Source organism: Falco cherrug, chromosome 5 (genome assembly GCF_023634085.1).
Source record: "Falco cherrug isolate bFalChe1 chromosome 5, bFalChe1.pri, whole genome shotgun sequence".
Lineage (NCBI taxonomy): Eukaryota > Metazoa > Chordata > Aves > Falconiformes > Falconidae > Falco > Falco cherrug.
Window position 1 is genome coordinate 66,393,003 of NC_073701.1, and position 16,859 is coordinate 66,409,861.

At 37.8% G+C, this 16,859-nt stretch overlaps 1 protein-coding gene across 3 annotated transcripts in view; it reads right to left on the reverse strand.

Moving 5' to 3' along the window:
- Positions 1-16,859, reverse strand: part of USP6NL (USP6 N-terminal like) — a 130,773-nt gene that overhangs the window by 21,862 nt on the left and 92,052 nt on the right. For all 3 annotated transcript variants that reach the window (XM_055711449.1, XM_055711447.1, XM_027811927.2), the window contains 4 exons: positions 10,517-10,624; positions 9,553-9,662; positions 6,825-6,873; positions 4,881-5,001 (listed from right to left, as the gene is read on the reverse strand). In XM_055711449.1, the coding sequence (XP_055567424.1) occupies positions 4,881-5,001; positions 6,825-6,873; positions 9,553-9,662; positions 10,517-10,624 (388 nt within the window). The remainder of the gene's footprint in view (positions 1-4,880; positions 5,002-6,824; positions 6,874-9,552; positions 9,663-10,516; positions 10,625-16,859) is intronic.

Here is a 16,859-nt window from a genome sequence, read left to right on the forward strand (position 1 = left end):
TAGATCTGAACAGATATTCATAGCAATTTTACAATGTCCACATATGGATATGCACACACTCCTGCCTAAATGACTACAGCAACACATCAATACATTTCCTTAGTGACTATTATTTGATTAATAATGGTAGATGACAGCAGATCTATCAGTCCTACATTAGTCTACCCACTATGAGATCATGGGGAACCCAAATTTATAATTATTCCTTAAAAAACAAAACAAAACAAAAAACCACAACCTACACCAATAAAAACTTTTTTAAAAGCAAAAAGACATTAAGTCAGGATTATGCCCTGCAAATTCATCAGAGAAGGGCAAACAGCATAGGCAGCTCCTAGAACTGTCTGCACAGAAGAAAAGACCATAAAAAAAAAGACAAGAAGGATATTCTATTAAGACAAATATCATAAAAATAAAGTAAGGATTGTGAGCTCACACAATTGAAACTAAGGACATATAAAGAATCTTGAGTACTTTTAGTGATCATACACTGGAAAAGGCAGGCACTAAGATCCCCTTCCAACAGCGTTACCAACAGAGTTAAAAAAAGGCTCAGTGCAAACACATAATACCAGCCAAGAAATCTGAAATGTAAAGGAAAGCTAGCACAGCTACACAGCAGGAAAAGAAGCCATTCAAAGAAGTTCCTTCAAAAAGCTGAAGCTGTGTTCAGATCAGAAAAACAGAGATGATCAAACCTTGGCAGCATAAAAATGTGAAAAACCAAGCCTCCCCCCAAAAAACCCAACTTACAAAGATATAAAAAAAAATATTAACAGACCTATTTTCAAACACCTTGGAAGCAGAAAGCCTGACAGAGAATTTGTAGGTTCAACAGTTTGTGAAGATTTCTAGAAGTGCTCAGAGAAGGGGAAGTCAATACTAAAAACAAGTTAAATTTTTGCATAGAAGACAATGGGGAGGATCCCAAGTCAGAACCCTAAACAGCTCTGAAAGAAATCAAAGATGAACCAGCTGAAACATGGATTCTATGAAACCTCTTGCTTAAAATATCAAGAGTCTGTAAGCTGGCTGATGTGATGTCAGCTTTTCTTAAACCAGTTTTCAGTCCAATATCTGTCCAATGTTCAGGCTAATACTCTGAGAAGAAACCGACAGAAACCATAATATAGAAAGTCGGGGTAACTGGACGTCCAGATGGATGCAATGCAGAGAAGAATCAACATGATTTTTACAGAGAGAGGTCACATCTCCTAATCTACTGAATTTCCTTGAAGAAATCACAAACATGTAGGCAGTAAGAACAGTTAATATTGAATATCTGACTTTCCAAAGGTACTTAATAGGTTCTATCATTTAAGTAGCTTCATCTCTTCAGTCCATCTCCTAAAACAGCTAATACAACGAGTTAAAAGATAGCAAAATAATAATTAAAAAAAGACAAAAAGGCTTCAACCATGAAGCTGCATAGGAGTCTGTGCTGGGACCTAAGCTATTTGGCATGTGCTATGTGTCCACACTGTGAACAGTCAAGCCCTAGCCATCATAACAGAGTTTTGAAAAGTATGGAAAAGGCAAGAAGTCACAGAAATTATCAAAATATACAACCCACTTCTGTGTCAAGGACAGACAGAAACACTGCTTCTGATCAGTCTGCAGTAAAGAAACAGCTGAGGGGAAGGTACCACCAAGTGCCCGTGATGATCAGATTACGAGCATTCACTGTCTCATCTAAAGCAAGATCTGGAGAGCATCATCAAGAAACCATCATGTGACAGAGACAAAACAAAAATCGAAGGAAACAATCCATAGCCAATCACAATGAATTATCTAAGGAAGAAAAGTCTACCAGAGCCTATTAAAGGCAAAACAAATTTCTATCTCCAGAAATTCTTTCAGCCTCTAATACATTTTCCAGGAAGCATGGATCTTTGGTTGCCTTATTCTCAGACACTTCTCTGAGCATCTGTTGCTCATCACTATCAGAGACAGGACACTGGGTTAAAAAGGTCTAGTACAGCTATATTGTTAGAATTAAAAAAGTCTACAAAAAACCCCAAGAAGCTTTACTTGTAAATGATAGGCAGTATGAAAACTGGAATGCATGGACCCAGAGAACACGTGTCACTTTAAGTTACTATTTTAAGTCCCAAACAAAAAATAAAACTCTTTCTAGTTACAAATTATGTAATTCAGTGCATGGTCACTAAGCTGCAAGATTTACCATCTCGGATTCACACAGGTTTAGTATCTCATGGATACAAATGCACATTTTATCATACTTAAATGTCAGGTTGCATATTAGGTATTTTACTAATACAGGCCAAGTGTCTGGGTTTTTTCTTAATGTAAACAGTGAATGACTACATCAAAGCTAATTAGTCATCCTTAACAACATCGAAAAGGTGCTTCTTCCATGGAAAGTTGCTCATGCAATTTATATACACCAACTCATTATCTTGAATTTTTAAATTATAGAAAGACCAATGGAAAGAGTTTTCAAAAACCTAGATAATTTTCAGGGTCAGATACATGTATTTTATTGTTTAGTGACTTCCTATCATCCACGTAATATGAAATATAAGACAGGCCAAATTAATCCCTTGAAATCAAGGCGTGTTTTGCTTGACATTAGTCTGGCTATGTATCTGAGAGATGAGCTGCACTCAAAAAACATTCCAGGTTTCCAGATCATAGACAGAACAGAAAACCAGACAAAACTCCTTGTCTGTGGGGAGGAACTTTTAACCATCCTACTCTCATCAATATGATTTTGATTGAATTACTCAGCCCGCCCCTATAATTTCCATAGAGAGATGCTTATTTCAGAGAACTGTCTGATGGACAGTGGCATCAAGTGTAATTATAAAAGTTTTCCCTCATGAATATTGGCAATTTAGATTTGAAGTTTAGGCTTTAAAGAGTTGTCTAACAGGGCTTGAAACTACTTTCCCCAAATAACACACAAAAAGTGCAAACCGTTATATGACATCAGTTAGTCAGTTTTTAAGTTTCCCTTCCAGAATCTACAGCGATATTTAAAGCGATGCTGCACTGTGACACAAACCCATTTAAAACATAAACATTCTAAGAATCATAGGAAATCTAGGCTGGAAGGGATTTCTGGAGATTACCTGATCCAACCTCCTGAAAGCAGGACCTTAGATTAGGTTAGTAACATTTAATAAATGATAAATTGGCAACATATCTATAGATGCAAGCTTCCTTAACAGACGTTGCCAAGACAGTTTCAACGTGTGTATAAACCTGTGGCACAACGGCTTGTATGCCCTGTGGAGGAACTCATCAAACCTTGGGTTACTTGAAGCTCCCTCCTTCCCTCTCTAATCACTTGAGAGGTGCATGCCCTGTAACTTTGGGTAGAAAGGAGAAGGAAAGGAATGAAGGAGGGAGAGAGGAAGGTCTGAATGGGGTATTCAATGTGAGTTACACAGGCAGTGTGCTGACTCTCATACATACACAAGTGACACATCTGCCCTCCACCTCCAGCTATCGGATGAACCCTCTGGTTTATCACAGCAAGTTCAAATGACGACTACAAAAATCCTGAGAAATTAGTGTTAAGAGTTCTCCATTAGCATCACATTCCAAGGTTAGGAGTCTTTCCTGTTTTAAAATAAGGTGACATGGACAAAACACTAAGGCATAAAATCTGAAAAAAGTTTTAAAATCCTGTTTTAACAGTCTATGGCATCTTAAAAAGGCAACTACACCTATGCAAACCTCCCACATATCAAAACCAGATCAGCAGATTTGGTATAAAATGAGTTGACCTAGACTTACCCAAACAGCTAAAACATTCTACGACCTCTGACAAGCTCAACATTCTACACAGTTGTATTTGCACAGCTCCTTACTATTATTATTACATGTATAGATTTTTAAAAGATGTTTTTAGTCTGTGTTATCAGTGTATAAAGCTCCAAGCAAGTCTTTGACACTTGATAAATTAAAAATGTCACTTATGACAGTGATCCTCAGGTCAGATTGTGGTGTGGTGTTTTTTGTTGTTGTTGTTGTTGGGGGGGGGGGGGTGTGTGTTTGTTTTTTGTTGTTTTTTTTTCCTTAAGGCAATAGCTTTGAAGAAGTATAAACAGAAAAATAACCAACTGCACTTCGTTCTGGGGGTGGAGAACATCCAGGTACACTGAGAAACCTGAGAAGGAAGGTATCACAGTATGAGAAAGTCTCAAACAGGGAAAAGGAGCTAGGGTTTATTGGAAATCTGGTAAAAAAGCCCAAGTTCTCGATAGTATTTACTTTTTCAGGCTTCCAAGAACTACAGCTTTTCTGAATCACGACATCACTAACATCTACAAAAGATGCTGGAATTCCTGGAGTTGTTCCATACCAATAACCATGGAATATGCATAGATCATAGTAAATTTGGCACTGAAAGAGAGAACTACCAATAACATCAAAGTAACAAGACTATGACAGCAGGAAATGCTGTGCAAGGCAGAGATAAAACCAAGAAATCCAAAGTTAATGCCTAGATACAAGTCCAGTTTTTACTACAGATTCCTGTCTGGCCAAATGGCAGCACAGCCACGCTGTTAATTAACACACTCTGTGTTAGGTTTCCACTACTATTCTATTGCTATATAGATGTCTACATAACCAGTTTCCAATTGGTTACATACCCTGAGAGATTAAGAAGAAAGGAAACTATCTGATTTTTATTAAGAACTATTTGAAAGATATCACATATAAAAACAATTACTTACCATCATGGGTGAAAGCTCCGGTAACATCCAACAGCCCCCCAGTATAAAGCCCCTGTTATGTCTTATTTTGACTATACAGTCAGAACAGCATAATTCCATTTTCAAACAATTTACAACTTAAATAGGGCAAGTTAAAACCTAATATACACTAAGTGACATGAAATTCCATACCATGCATAGCATGCTTTGGACCAGAGAGAAGTTTCACCAAGGCCCAGAAGGCATCTTCTTCATTCATGTACATAAGCAGTAAAGCCGTGATCTGGCTCATTCCCTGACAGTATCCAACTTCCTGAAAAACAGACAGTGGAAAAATATTAAAATAGTGAAAACAAACATCTCATAACCATGAGGTCTTAGATTTATCTTGAGCTAGTGGAGGAAAGAGGATGCCTATCTTGATGGTGTAAGCTCCCTAATTATGGCACCACCAAACACACTTTAACATTTAAACATTTAAAACACTGATGGATAGAAAGCATGATGCACAACCCTCCAACTGAAAAGTAAACTGGAATTCTTGATTGTTCATTAGAACTCTATACTGATGCACAAAAGCCTTGTCAGCACTCCTAATTTCAAGTAACAGTATCACCTTATTCTCTGAATGGATGTGTTTTCCATTTACTTATAATTTGGGGTTTTGGAGGGAGAAGGGGGTTTGGCTTTGGTTTGCTTTACAATCAGAGCATCATCTGATAAAGACAGGACTTTTCAAGAATGACCTATATCTATAAACTTGCTCAAGTTTAGCAGCCCATAGCGAGCAGATGTAATAAACTCAAAGAAAAAAATGTTATTGTTCCAAAACTGAACTTCAGTATTTCCTCTGCTGTTCATTTTGACTTTTATAGCAGGAACCAACTGCCACAATCATTTAGCTGCTCAGACAACCCCACTGAAAGTACTTGTGAGGACAATGACTTCAATAATTAAGTCATCTAATTTTTTTCAGGTTTACAGGTTCTTAGCTTTAGAGATAAAACCAAAGCATAAGAACTGCTATACATTGTTGCGTTTTTCCTCTTAGTGTAAGTGCAAAATAAAAGCCTCACTGCATTGTTCCCATCATTCCACTTTAACAGTTGATTTTAAGCAAAATTTTTCATGTAACTTGAAAATATTAGTTCAATATTCTACAGGAAATACATAAAGGTCCTTCTTGAGTTTTACTTCTCAGTGTGTCATGGCTGCCTATAGAAAAAAAACCAACTTAAGACAACATAACAAGTGAGAGAGAACAAATTCCAGCAATGTAAGTTCTTTTATGGCCCAACAGCTGTGAGGAGACAGAAACTGAAATAGGACAGAAAGGTTACATTTCCTAGAACTTTCAGAAATGAAATAAAGATGTATTTATAATTACGGTAACTGCTTAATTTCACTTTCTTCTTCTTTACATATTTTTACACTGAATTCTAGGGAGCTGCTGAAAGATATAAAATGAAAGATGTACAAAAGTGATCACAACGGGCATAAGGAATGAGGGGACAGTGCATTAAAACCACAGCTAAATGTGGACATGATAGCATTTCAGTGTCTTCTATTTTTAGCATGTAGCCAAAAGACATCACAAAATCCCGAAGTTTCTAACTCTTATGCTATAGTCTGAGAACTCCATTCTACTAAATCCTCACCAAGGACTGCAGCCAAGACAGAGGTCTTAAGTAAAGAAGATGCAACCTTAAAACCATTTTTCATTTGTTACAGTCCTCCAGTTTATAAAAATATGCCTGTTTACAAGCATCGTTCTGCAGTGTGTTTTCTTTCCAATCACCCAAATGAATGGGAGGCATATAATATAATGGGGGGAAAATATCAGTAGTATAAAACTCTAGCACAGCAAAACTTCATTACTCTTATTGGACAATAAGTTGAACATATAATTGGACAATTTCAGTTGAACACTATGCACAGTTCAGTCTGTCCAATAAGATACACATAATCAAGATGCTTTAACTTCAGCTCAAAACATGTCAACAAACATTTCTATGTACTCCCAAAGGCCTCTGAAATGTTTGGGTTTTTTTAGGGAGAGAAGATACAGAATTGCAAGTTATTATCTTATGGCACATTCAGAGAAACTGTATTTAAGAGTGAGGGTACACAACTTACCGTATTATATATGGAATAAGCAGCTAAAACATGGAATAAAGATTGTTGCCTGGAGAAATAAGAATAGAAAAGGAAAACACTATAATATCATCTTTTGGAAAAACAGAAAAAAACATAAAAGTAGTGAGCTATGTTTTGGAAACCTGTTTCCCCAGTGTAATTTGTCTAGCACTAAAGAACAGGATAAACCACACTTTACAGTGGTAAGCGCTTTTGATTTCAAGCCAACATTGTATTTAGCATGTTTCTGATGTTTTACATGTTGAAAGGTTTCAAAAAATACCAATAATACTTTGAGAAGGCAATGGTGTCATATCATTGCTTTTACAGACAGGTACAGTGAAACATAGGATGGGCTACATTTCAAACACCGATTTACTCTGAATGCCGAGCTTTAAACAACCCCAGACCCGATTCCTGTGCTTGCAGAACACCAACAGCTATTATTAATTTCAAACAGAGGTGTAGAAGAGTTGGAATACAGAAAGCAGCCACAAAGGTGTCTTAATCTTGGCACACAAATTAAAAGCCATTTTAGTGACTGCTACTGTCAGACTGAAGAAAAACAATACCAACCGAGACTCGGCATTAACCTATGCTCAGTCCTCCAGAGCATGCTGATCTCCATGTACTTCAGAGTTAAAATTACAGGCAGCTTTGTATAGGCCCTTTGCTTTCCATAAAAACAGTCTAACTTGTGAAAGTAGTAAGGCCAAAAAACCACACCCCCCCCAAAACAACCCAACCAAAGCAAAACTCAAATGGGGGATATCAAAGTAATGGTGGAGAGGTCTCATAATGGATTTTTAAACTCACGCTTACTTCCTGTGGTTTGTTCAGGAGAGAATTTGGAAATCTGAATGCCTACTTTCATCTACAACTAAAACTGCTAAAATTTAAGTGCTGAGTTTTGCATACCGTCATTTTTCTGTCCAGTGAAATTCCCTCTGCCTGCCACTAATCAAATATATAAAATAGATATGAACCGGTTAAAAAAAGAAAGCATAAGCAAAAAGCTGTGCATTTTCTATTGGGAAGAGGATGCATACTTGGGGAATTTTACCGAAATATCTAGATTATGGCATTTTTGTTTGCCCTCTTGCCAACTAAAGCTTAGCCATTCTTCAGTAGACACAAAGTGTAACCTAAAGAACTAGATATTAAGCTGTCCTATTTTACAAGGACAAACTACAAGGTCCCAAATGTACACAGGAACCTTTTATATCCTCAGCTGACCATATGAAACTGAACGTAAGAGCTCAATCTCATTCACAGTGAGATACATAAAATAATGGTAATTTTAGTACTATTTATACTAGATGATACCACTAAAGACCCATAAAAGAATGAACCCTCAAAGACATACAGCCTACTTAAAAGTCAAACAATCTATTGATTTACCCAGGGGACTTCTATTTCATTGCTATGTGAAACGATTTCTGAATTTTTCATTGAGGCATCACTGGAATTGCATAATATATGTACAGTAATTCCAAGATCTATTCCAAGTGTGAAATTGCTTTATGCAGCCAAAGGCTTTCCTGTGGACTCTGAGGGCACGCTTACAACACAGCTACAGGGACTGGAGCTGGCTCTGCTTGTGTTAACCCCAAACCAAAGAGGTAGTGAGCTTCTGCTAACATCTAAAACGTGCATAAAAACTAAGGCCCAGAAGCAACACAGTCATTTTTGCATGGCACTGTGTCAGTACTACTGAGAGGCAAGGCACATCGGCTCAAGTACAGATAGCACTGAACAAATGTATCTAAACTACAGTGGTCGCACAGAATAGCTCTCAGCTTGGGAATTTCTGCTTTGTACTCCCACCCTGTGTTACAGCCACCAGAGACATTCCCCATATTTAGAATCTGTCCACAAAATCCTAGAATAATGTGATAATAAACAGGCATTTTCTTATAAAGTCAACAGCTCTTTGAGTATCACTTTTTGAAAATAGCAGACTACTGTAGAATCTGCCTTGGAAAGAAAAGGAGATTAAAAACTGAACTAATACAACCACAGAAGGGAAAAAAATACCCTCTTCATCTCAGCAGGGTGCTGATGCTGCAAGCTAGCAACAATACTGATGTTTGTATTGCCATTTATTTCACTATAAAGCATTTTTAAAGATGACAGCTGCCATTCCTCATTCAATGACAGTAAAAAAACCCACCCAAAACCCCACAATATTTTGAAGAAATCCAAAAGCCTGCATCTGTCAATAATTAAATGCTCACATATAAAATACTGCTTTATTTGGTTCTGAATTAGATACTAGAAGAAGAGAAATATAAAATCCAAAGGAAGGCTAAAATCTCCGGGAAGATAAAAGCTATTAGAGATGCAAAAAGTTATTTTGTTTTTGAAAATACACAGTTAAATAAAGTTATTGTGTAATAAATCTTAATTTATTAGCTTGCAATTCCCATGCTTTTGTTTTTACAGCATCTGAGACACTTTTCATTAAGTCTGAAACACAATGAGAACAGTTTAGAAATGGTTTTCTTGGAATGCTACTGATCACCTCATCGTGAGGGAAAACTAGCTGGTTGCGAGTGGCCATCTATCTGGTTTTGCAGTACTAACGGTAATGACATCAATGCACACAGACAATCCTCTTTGAAAGTTTGGAGCTTACATGCAATATGCTTGACTAGGTCAAAGAGGCTGGAGGCAGACTGGAAGCCAGTTTTCAGACAAGCAAAACAAAACCTTTTAATTTACTTACTTAACACCATATCTGTCTCGAAACATGATATGATCTCTGTATGTTCGGTTTACATCAAGATCAATTTGCCTAATATCTGGTGAAGACCCTCTCGCTTGACACTTCAATTTCTGGGAAAAACAGTAAGTAACAGAAATTAACTTTAAAACAGTGAACTCTAAAATAGCAGAAACCTGCCTGCCTGTTTACCTACATTGAAGTACTTGCCATCTCATGATTTAAAACACTTAATACAGAGTAGCAACTCACAACATAACAATTTTAACTTCCAAAACGCCTGCGTACATATATAAATTCTATAGGAGCCAAACACATTCACACGTCATAGATGTAAAAACATCGATCCCATAACACACATTTCTGACACACATTCACTACCCATATTCAAGGCTATGTTACAGCATTTCAAATTTCTAATTGCCATTTCTCGGGTAGGTATATCACTGGAGAAAGACAGAACGTGAATTTTACTACTCTGGAAAAATAACCTAAGATGCAAATGCTCCAGACTGGACTTTCAGCAAATGATTTAGTGTGGTTTTCATACTTTTCCTACCTTTTTCTCTAAGCAGAAGTAATAGCTACATAGCTGACAGTTACTATCTAGGCACAGATCATAGATATTTCTATAGTCATTTCCTCCATCTTTCTGTTCTAATCTAATTTAGTTGTAGCATACCTCTACTTTAGTGCTTGATTTAATGTTTTATAATTAAATTCAATTTTGTAATTGAATACTTAGGAAGCCTGCACAAGTTAGATTACCACCTTATTTTTTGCACTTACAATAATTTTCTCTTGACATTAGTTCATACATTCTCACTTCTGTCCCTAAAATTTGAGTTTGTAAGATGTTTGCAAGACATTTCTAACTGCAAAACCACAGCTAACAACAAAAGCTTAATAAAGCCTGTAGTCTTAGTATCAGAATTCTTTTAATTAAGTGGAAATTCTACAAACTTACATTATAGAAGTCTTTCATTTCTTCTTTCATTTTAGGGACGTCAAGTAGTAAAGACCAGACTTGCCCTCTGAACTGCAGTGGGATGCCTTTGTAAATTCTTCTATGAAACTATAAAAAAGAAAATATACATCTAGTACATGTTCTGAATGTTCTGAACAGAAGGAACAGCGACACACAACACGCTAAAGAAAAAAAAGCAATTATATCAGTTGCCCTTGCAAAGGGATGACCTGCTGGGGACAAAGTGTTCCAGTGTCTTTTGAGGGACTGAAAGTGTCCAGTGATGCCATCTGAGACCCCTGTTGACAGAATCAGCAGAGGCAGAGGGAACATGATGGGCACACAGGCCAAAGCAGTGCTCTGTGGGCTTACAAGCCAGGATCTCAGCATGTAGGAAGGCCTATTAAAATTGTATCATCTCTGGTGAGCAGCACTTATTCTACAAATACTGTAAAGACTACTCCAGATTTTGTAATTTAGAGCCAAAAATCAGATTCTTAGCAATACGACATTTCAGGATAAGCCACAGATAACTCACTGTAATTACAAACTATAAATAGGAATGGTGAAAGGCAATCAGCAATATCACACAGCTTTAAAGATTACCATAAAAAAAAAAAGGCATAATAGATTTTTGAATTCTTGTAGAACTGCAAATGTGCTGAAATATATGTATGCATACCAAACAAACATGGGAGATCACCATAAAGCCACAATGTGCCATTTCTAAAGCTAACACATTTCAGATCGTATTTCTAAACTAATAATCAATTTTCTAAACACATATTAGAACATTTGCACAGAAACAACATATAAAAGATATTCTAGCAACAGTTTCTAAAAATACACAACAGTCTACTAACACTGCATGAATTCTTAGCTGAGAAACAGAAAATTAAATTCCCTATTCCTAACGCATTCTATTGTGACACACAAAACTTGTGTTAGAAACAGGTCAGCAGGGGATAAGACAGTACCTGTGCATAACTAGAGTTGTTACATAAACCATCAGACTTGCCTCTGACATGTCACTGGTCTTGCACTCTCATTCAGTGGTTTGGTTTGTTGGAAAAAAAGCAGGAGGACTGACAACTGCCTTCCTCAGTTCTCTTCTGATTTGTATCTCTATGTGCTGCAGCATTTAGGAGCATGAAGAGCCTCTAAACAGTGAAAGATGGAGTAGCTGTCTAAAGCCTTGGCTTTACGCAGTCAGGAGAGACTCAAGATAAGCAAAGCCTCAGAACAAGTGAATCCTAGTAATTCTGGGAACCCACAAAAAAATGTTATCCTCTTTCAGGAGATATGTCTAAGAAAAGGAAGAACAGAGAACTCTTGTAACAAAGAAAATTATTTTTTCTGAAGCTCTGTTTCTATCATTATTTTAATGATGGCACAGGGAGACAAATTTAAATGAGAACAAAAACCACATGCAAGCCTTCTCTAAACAATTCATTATTTGTATTTAACCTACAATGAAAGTTAGACCTTACAATTTTCAACTGACAGAGCTATCACTTCTTTGAAACATTACAAAAGTTATGTTTGTAACAGAAGAAATATTTTAAAAGAAATATCCTCCTCAAAGAAAGGATCCTTTTTTCTTTTTCACATATTTCACATCACCAGTTTTGGAAGATTAATAAAACCCTCATTGGAGTATATTTGCAAACCTCCTGCTGCTTGGGATCCATCAGGTCTTTGAAGGTGTCTTTAATGCCAGCAAGTATTCATGTCTAGGTTTTAGAATGCCTAACTCTTACACAAGTAAGGTTATGACTTTTTTTTCTGTCCCCTTTTCAAATGAAAATTTTAAACTTGTATAAGATGCAACAGCAATCCTGAAGGCTGTCCACAAAGAAAATGTGCTTTTTAAAGAAAACTTTCCTGCTTTAATATGAAGAATGCTAAAGCAACAACACTTCCAGTGTGAGCACAGCTATGTCAGTACAGTTTCTTCTGTAAGGATAAAGACTTACAAAGCACCCTTCTCTATAGAGGTATTATCCAGACTTCAGCGCACACAGAGAACTTCAGCGTGTGTCAACCCACACACAAGGATAACTGCTTGAAAGAGAAAAATTCAGTCTTCTGAAAGCCAAGCAACACCAACTGCAGTGGAGTCATCCTAACAAGAGATTAGCCTGTCTACTGGAAAGCAGAATGAGTCAAATTTGTGAAATCTTCTCTGAAAACTTGGAAGAAAAAAAATATAAAAAAATAATGCAGCGTTGTATGTTCTGAGTGACATGTAGCTGTATTCCTCAGACCCACAGCAACAGTGTACCTTGTTACAAACTTTTTTGCCAGTTAAACATAATTTTGTAACACATTTTCCTCTCCAACAGCTATAAGGTTGTTCTCTTCATTAAGAGAACTGGTTGAAGAAAAATTCTCAAGACTGCTGTTGTTCTAAATTAGTATTTTGGGAGGTCAGGTGGACATCAAAGGCCAGAAATAAGCCTTTGTATTAATAGTTTCTTATCAAAACAGAATTAAAACAAATTCAAACCATCTAAAGTATGGGGTGGTTTTGTTTTTTTGGGGGAGATAAAACTAAAGGAGAAAAACAGCCAGTTTCAAAAGGATCTATGGCATTTACAGTTTTCCCATCTTCTGAACTTCTCAGACTGAAACAGCCTAATACCAGGAGAGCCCTTGAAGCAGTAAGTAAAAACTGACATAAAGAACTGTGGAAGCAGTTTTAAAAGAGAAGTTTGAAAATTGAGTTGGCAAATATGACTAAAAGAAGTGTAAGGGACAGACACCAGCAGTTTCATCAGCCCACTACTGTTACGCCAAATAAAATAAAAAAAAAAAAGTAAGAAAAAAGAAAAAAGAAAGTAAACATTTTCAGTTGTTAAGGTCAGAGTTATTGCACTACCTGATAGAATAAACTCAAATAACATTTGCAGCTTCTTGGAAACCATTTTAGACCTGTATCCAGCCGACTCCGTTGTTCCAACTATTCTTTTGCTTAGGCAGGGAAAACAGCTCTTTGTCACCCCAAGTCACTACAAGACCCTCCCTACATACTCAGTAGAACATGGAAGACTTTCACTGTCTGCCCAGTATATAAGGGAGAAACGTACTCAAGAATAGAACCTTTCATGGCACAGGCTCCATTACACAAACGATAACATGGAAACAAGTGTGAATAATTTTATATACAGCAGAAAACTGAGAAGAGTGGCTGATATGCCAAAGGGTCGTACTGCCACCCAGAAAGACCCCAACAGGCCAGACAAATAGGCTGACAGGAATCTCATGAAGTTCAACAAGGAGCCATGCAAGTCCTGTACCTGGGGAGGAATAACCTTATGTACCAGTACATGCTGGGGACCACCCAGCTGGAAAGCAGCTTGGCAGAAAAGGACATGGCTGGTGGACATCAAGTTTAACAGGAGCCAACACTGTGTCCTTAAAGCAAAAGAGAATAAAGGTACCCTGGGCTGCATTAGACAATAGTATTGCCAGCAAGTTGAGGGAGGTGATCCTTCCCCTCCGCTCATCAGTGGAACGGCCACACCTGGAGTACCATGTCCAGTTTTGGGTTCCTCGGTATAAGAGAGACATGGGCATATAGAATAGAGTCCAGAGGGCTATGAAGACAAAAGGACCTCACTGTCTCTGCTGAGACGAAAGTCAGAGAGCTGGGACTGTTCAGCCCTCAGAAGAGAAGGCTCAGGGGAATCTTATCAATGGGCATAAACACCTGAAGGGAAGGTACAAATGGGGGAACGGAGCCAGGCTCTGTTCAGCGGTGCCCACTGGCAGGACCAGAGGCAATGGGCACAAACTGAAACACTGGAGGTTCCCTCTGAACACCAGGAAACGCTCTGTCACTGTGAGGGTGACCGAGTACTGGCACAGGTCACCCAGGGAGGTTGGGAAGTCTCAATCCTTGAAGACACTTAAAAGCTGTCTGGGCATGTTACTGGGCAGCTGGCTGTAGGCGGCCCTGCTTGAGCAGAGGGTTTGGACCAGATGACCTCCAGGGGTCCCTTCCAATCTCAACCATTCTGTGATCAGCATGTGATTCTGCCATTTTGGGAAAAGGCCATGGCTGCACTGCATCTCGGGAAGTGAGTGGCAGGGGCTGGGGGGGAACCCACACATACTTCACAGCAAAACTAATTTCTAATAATCATTCAGTCACCAAACAGTTAAATATAAATGAGTAAACTCTTTATTAGCTAACTGAATGTCTTTACCATAAGTACCATACTACTGCCCTCTGCTGTCTTTTATTTCCTTATGTAAGACTGAAAATATGTTGAGAAACACTGGGTTTGGTCTGTATAATTGCAGAACTCTAACCTACTCTTCTGTTCTCTCAGAATTAATAAGTAAAATAAAAATCAGAAAATTCAGCAAGTTACCTTACCTTTTCTTCTACTTATAGGGAGATGAAATGAGTCAATCTTACAGAAATTCTTTAAAATTAAGGCTTTCTTAAGATAACAGCTCAAAACAAAGTCTAAGTATATAAACTCAGAGTTCAGATGATTGTTGTATGAAAACATGCATCATTCAAAGAATGGCATTATCAAATCTGGGAAGCTTCTATCAGCACAGGACACAATAAAAGGAAAGTCATCCTCGCAGATACAATTACATAGAATCATAGAATGGTTTTGGTTGGAAAAAACCTTAAAGATCATCTAGTTCCAGCCCCCTGCCATGGGCAGGGACACCTCCCACCAGTTCAGGTTGCTCCCAGCCCCATCCAGCCTGGCCTTGAGCACCCCCAGGGATGGGGCACCCACAGCCAGTGTCTCACTGCCCTCACAGGGAAGAATTTCTTCCTGATATCTCATCTAAATCTCTCCTTTTTCAGTTTAACACAAGTTAAACAAAAATACAGGTTCAAGTTCTGTATCACACCTGAGTGGATATTCAGCTGAAGACAGTTTTCACAAGCTCTTGTGATTAATACTAATATTGTTGATCCTAAAGTAGACAGGACAAGCAGACACTAGATGAGGCCCTACCACGTGGGAATTCAAAAGGAGCTTCTCATGCAAAAAGAAAGTGGACTTGTAAATTGGACCTTGCCATTGGAAAACAAGAGAAATATATGGAATGAATTAAAAAGCTTACAGAGCAAAAATAATTTAAAGAAAAAAAACCCCACAAAACAAAAAAAACCCCACACAACTTCTCAAATTTGGAATATTCCAAGTTAGCTATCTTCTCAAATAATGAAATCCATAACATCCAACATTCAGTGAAGCTTCCATGCAAAAAATCTGGAAAGCATATAACCTCCCCTTCCTTCCCCTGCCTCAATCTCTGCAATTCATAAACCCAACTAGTTCCTGGACAAGCTATAAGGCCACTATCAGCCAGCACTAGCCTGAAGAGTAGGAACTGGCACTCTTGCTGCTGCAAGATATAGAATTGGTTTTTTTGAAAATAAAAACTCCCAGTTCTGTGAGGAAAAGCTACACAAGCAGCAGAGGGACTCTGACACCTCAAAAAGAATCAGTGATGAGAAGCCTAAGAATTAAAAAAACTGAAAGTATATTTATAATGAAAAGAAAGTATATTTATAAAGGCTGCTGCCTTTAGAGGTTCTTCAACTTCTCTAGGTTGCATAGAAGCAAGAAAAAGCGCAAATACAAGAGTTGCTCAATCTCATTAAAAAAAAATAATCTCAGGAATGCAAAGAGGGTTCTTCATTAAGGCTCTGTGTTCAGACTCCAAATTAAGTGGAGGCTTGATTATTATATTCTGTATGAATGCCAGAACAGCTGGAAATTGCCAGCTACCCTGATTGTTTCTCCTCTTTGTTCCCCTCTCAATTTAGGCAACTTCAATCACAGATAGATGAAGGTAGACAGTGAAAGACAGAAATACTTTGGTGGAAATACTCAAATGGGAATATAACATATAACAGTTTTATTTAATCTTTCCAGAAAGTTATGATCATACTAAGCCAGGAAGGATTTACTGTCTGTGGTGGTTGATTGTACCCTGGATTATTAAGCAGTAGAATACAAATAGGAAATAAAAGCATAAGCCAGAGAAAGACCACACGGAAACATACACTTTGCTGCTCTATGACACTTCCTGCGTACGAAATGACTGATGGGGAGATGAAAGCTTTGTTTTGACAAATATCAATCACGCAAAGACACAAGGGCAGTTACATACTTCAGAGACTGATGTCTGTAAGAATCATGACTACTCCACTGAAAAATGCCTAAATAATCATATAAGAATCAAGGAGTTTTATACACAAAGAGGAAGTCAGGCAAAAGTGCCAGGAGGCCTACATGGATGAACAAAGAGCTCCCAGACAAAACAAAACACAGAAAGGAAGCCTGCAGAGGGTGGAAGG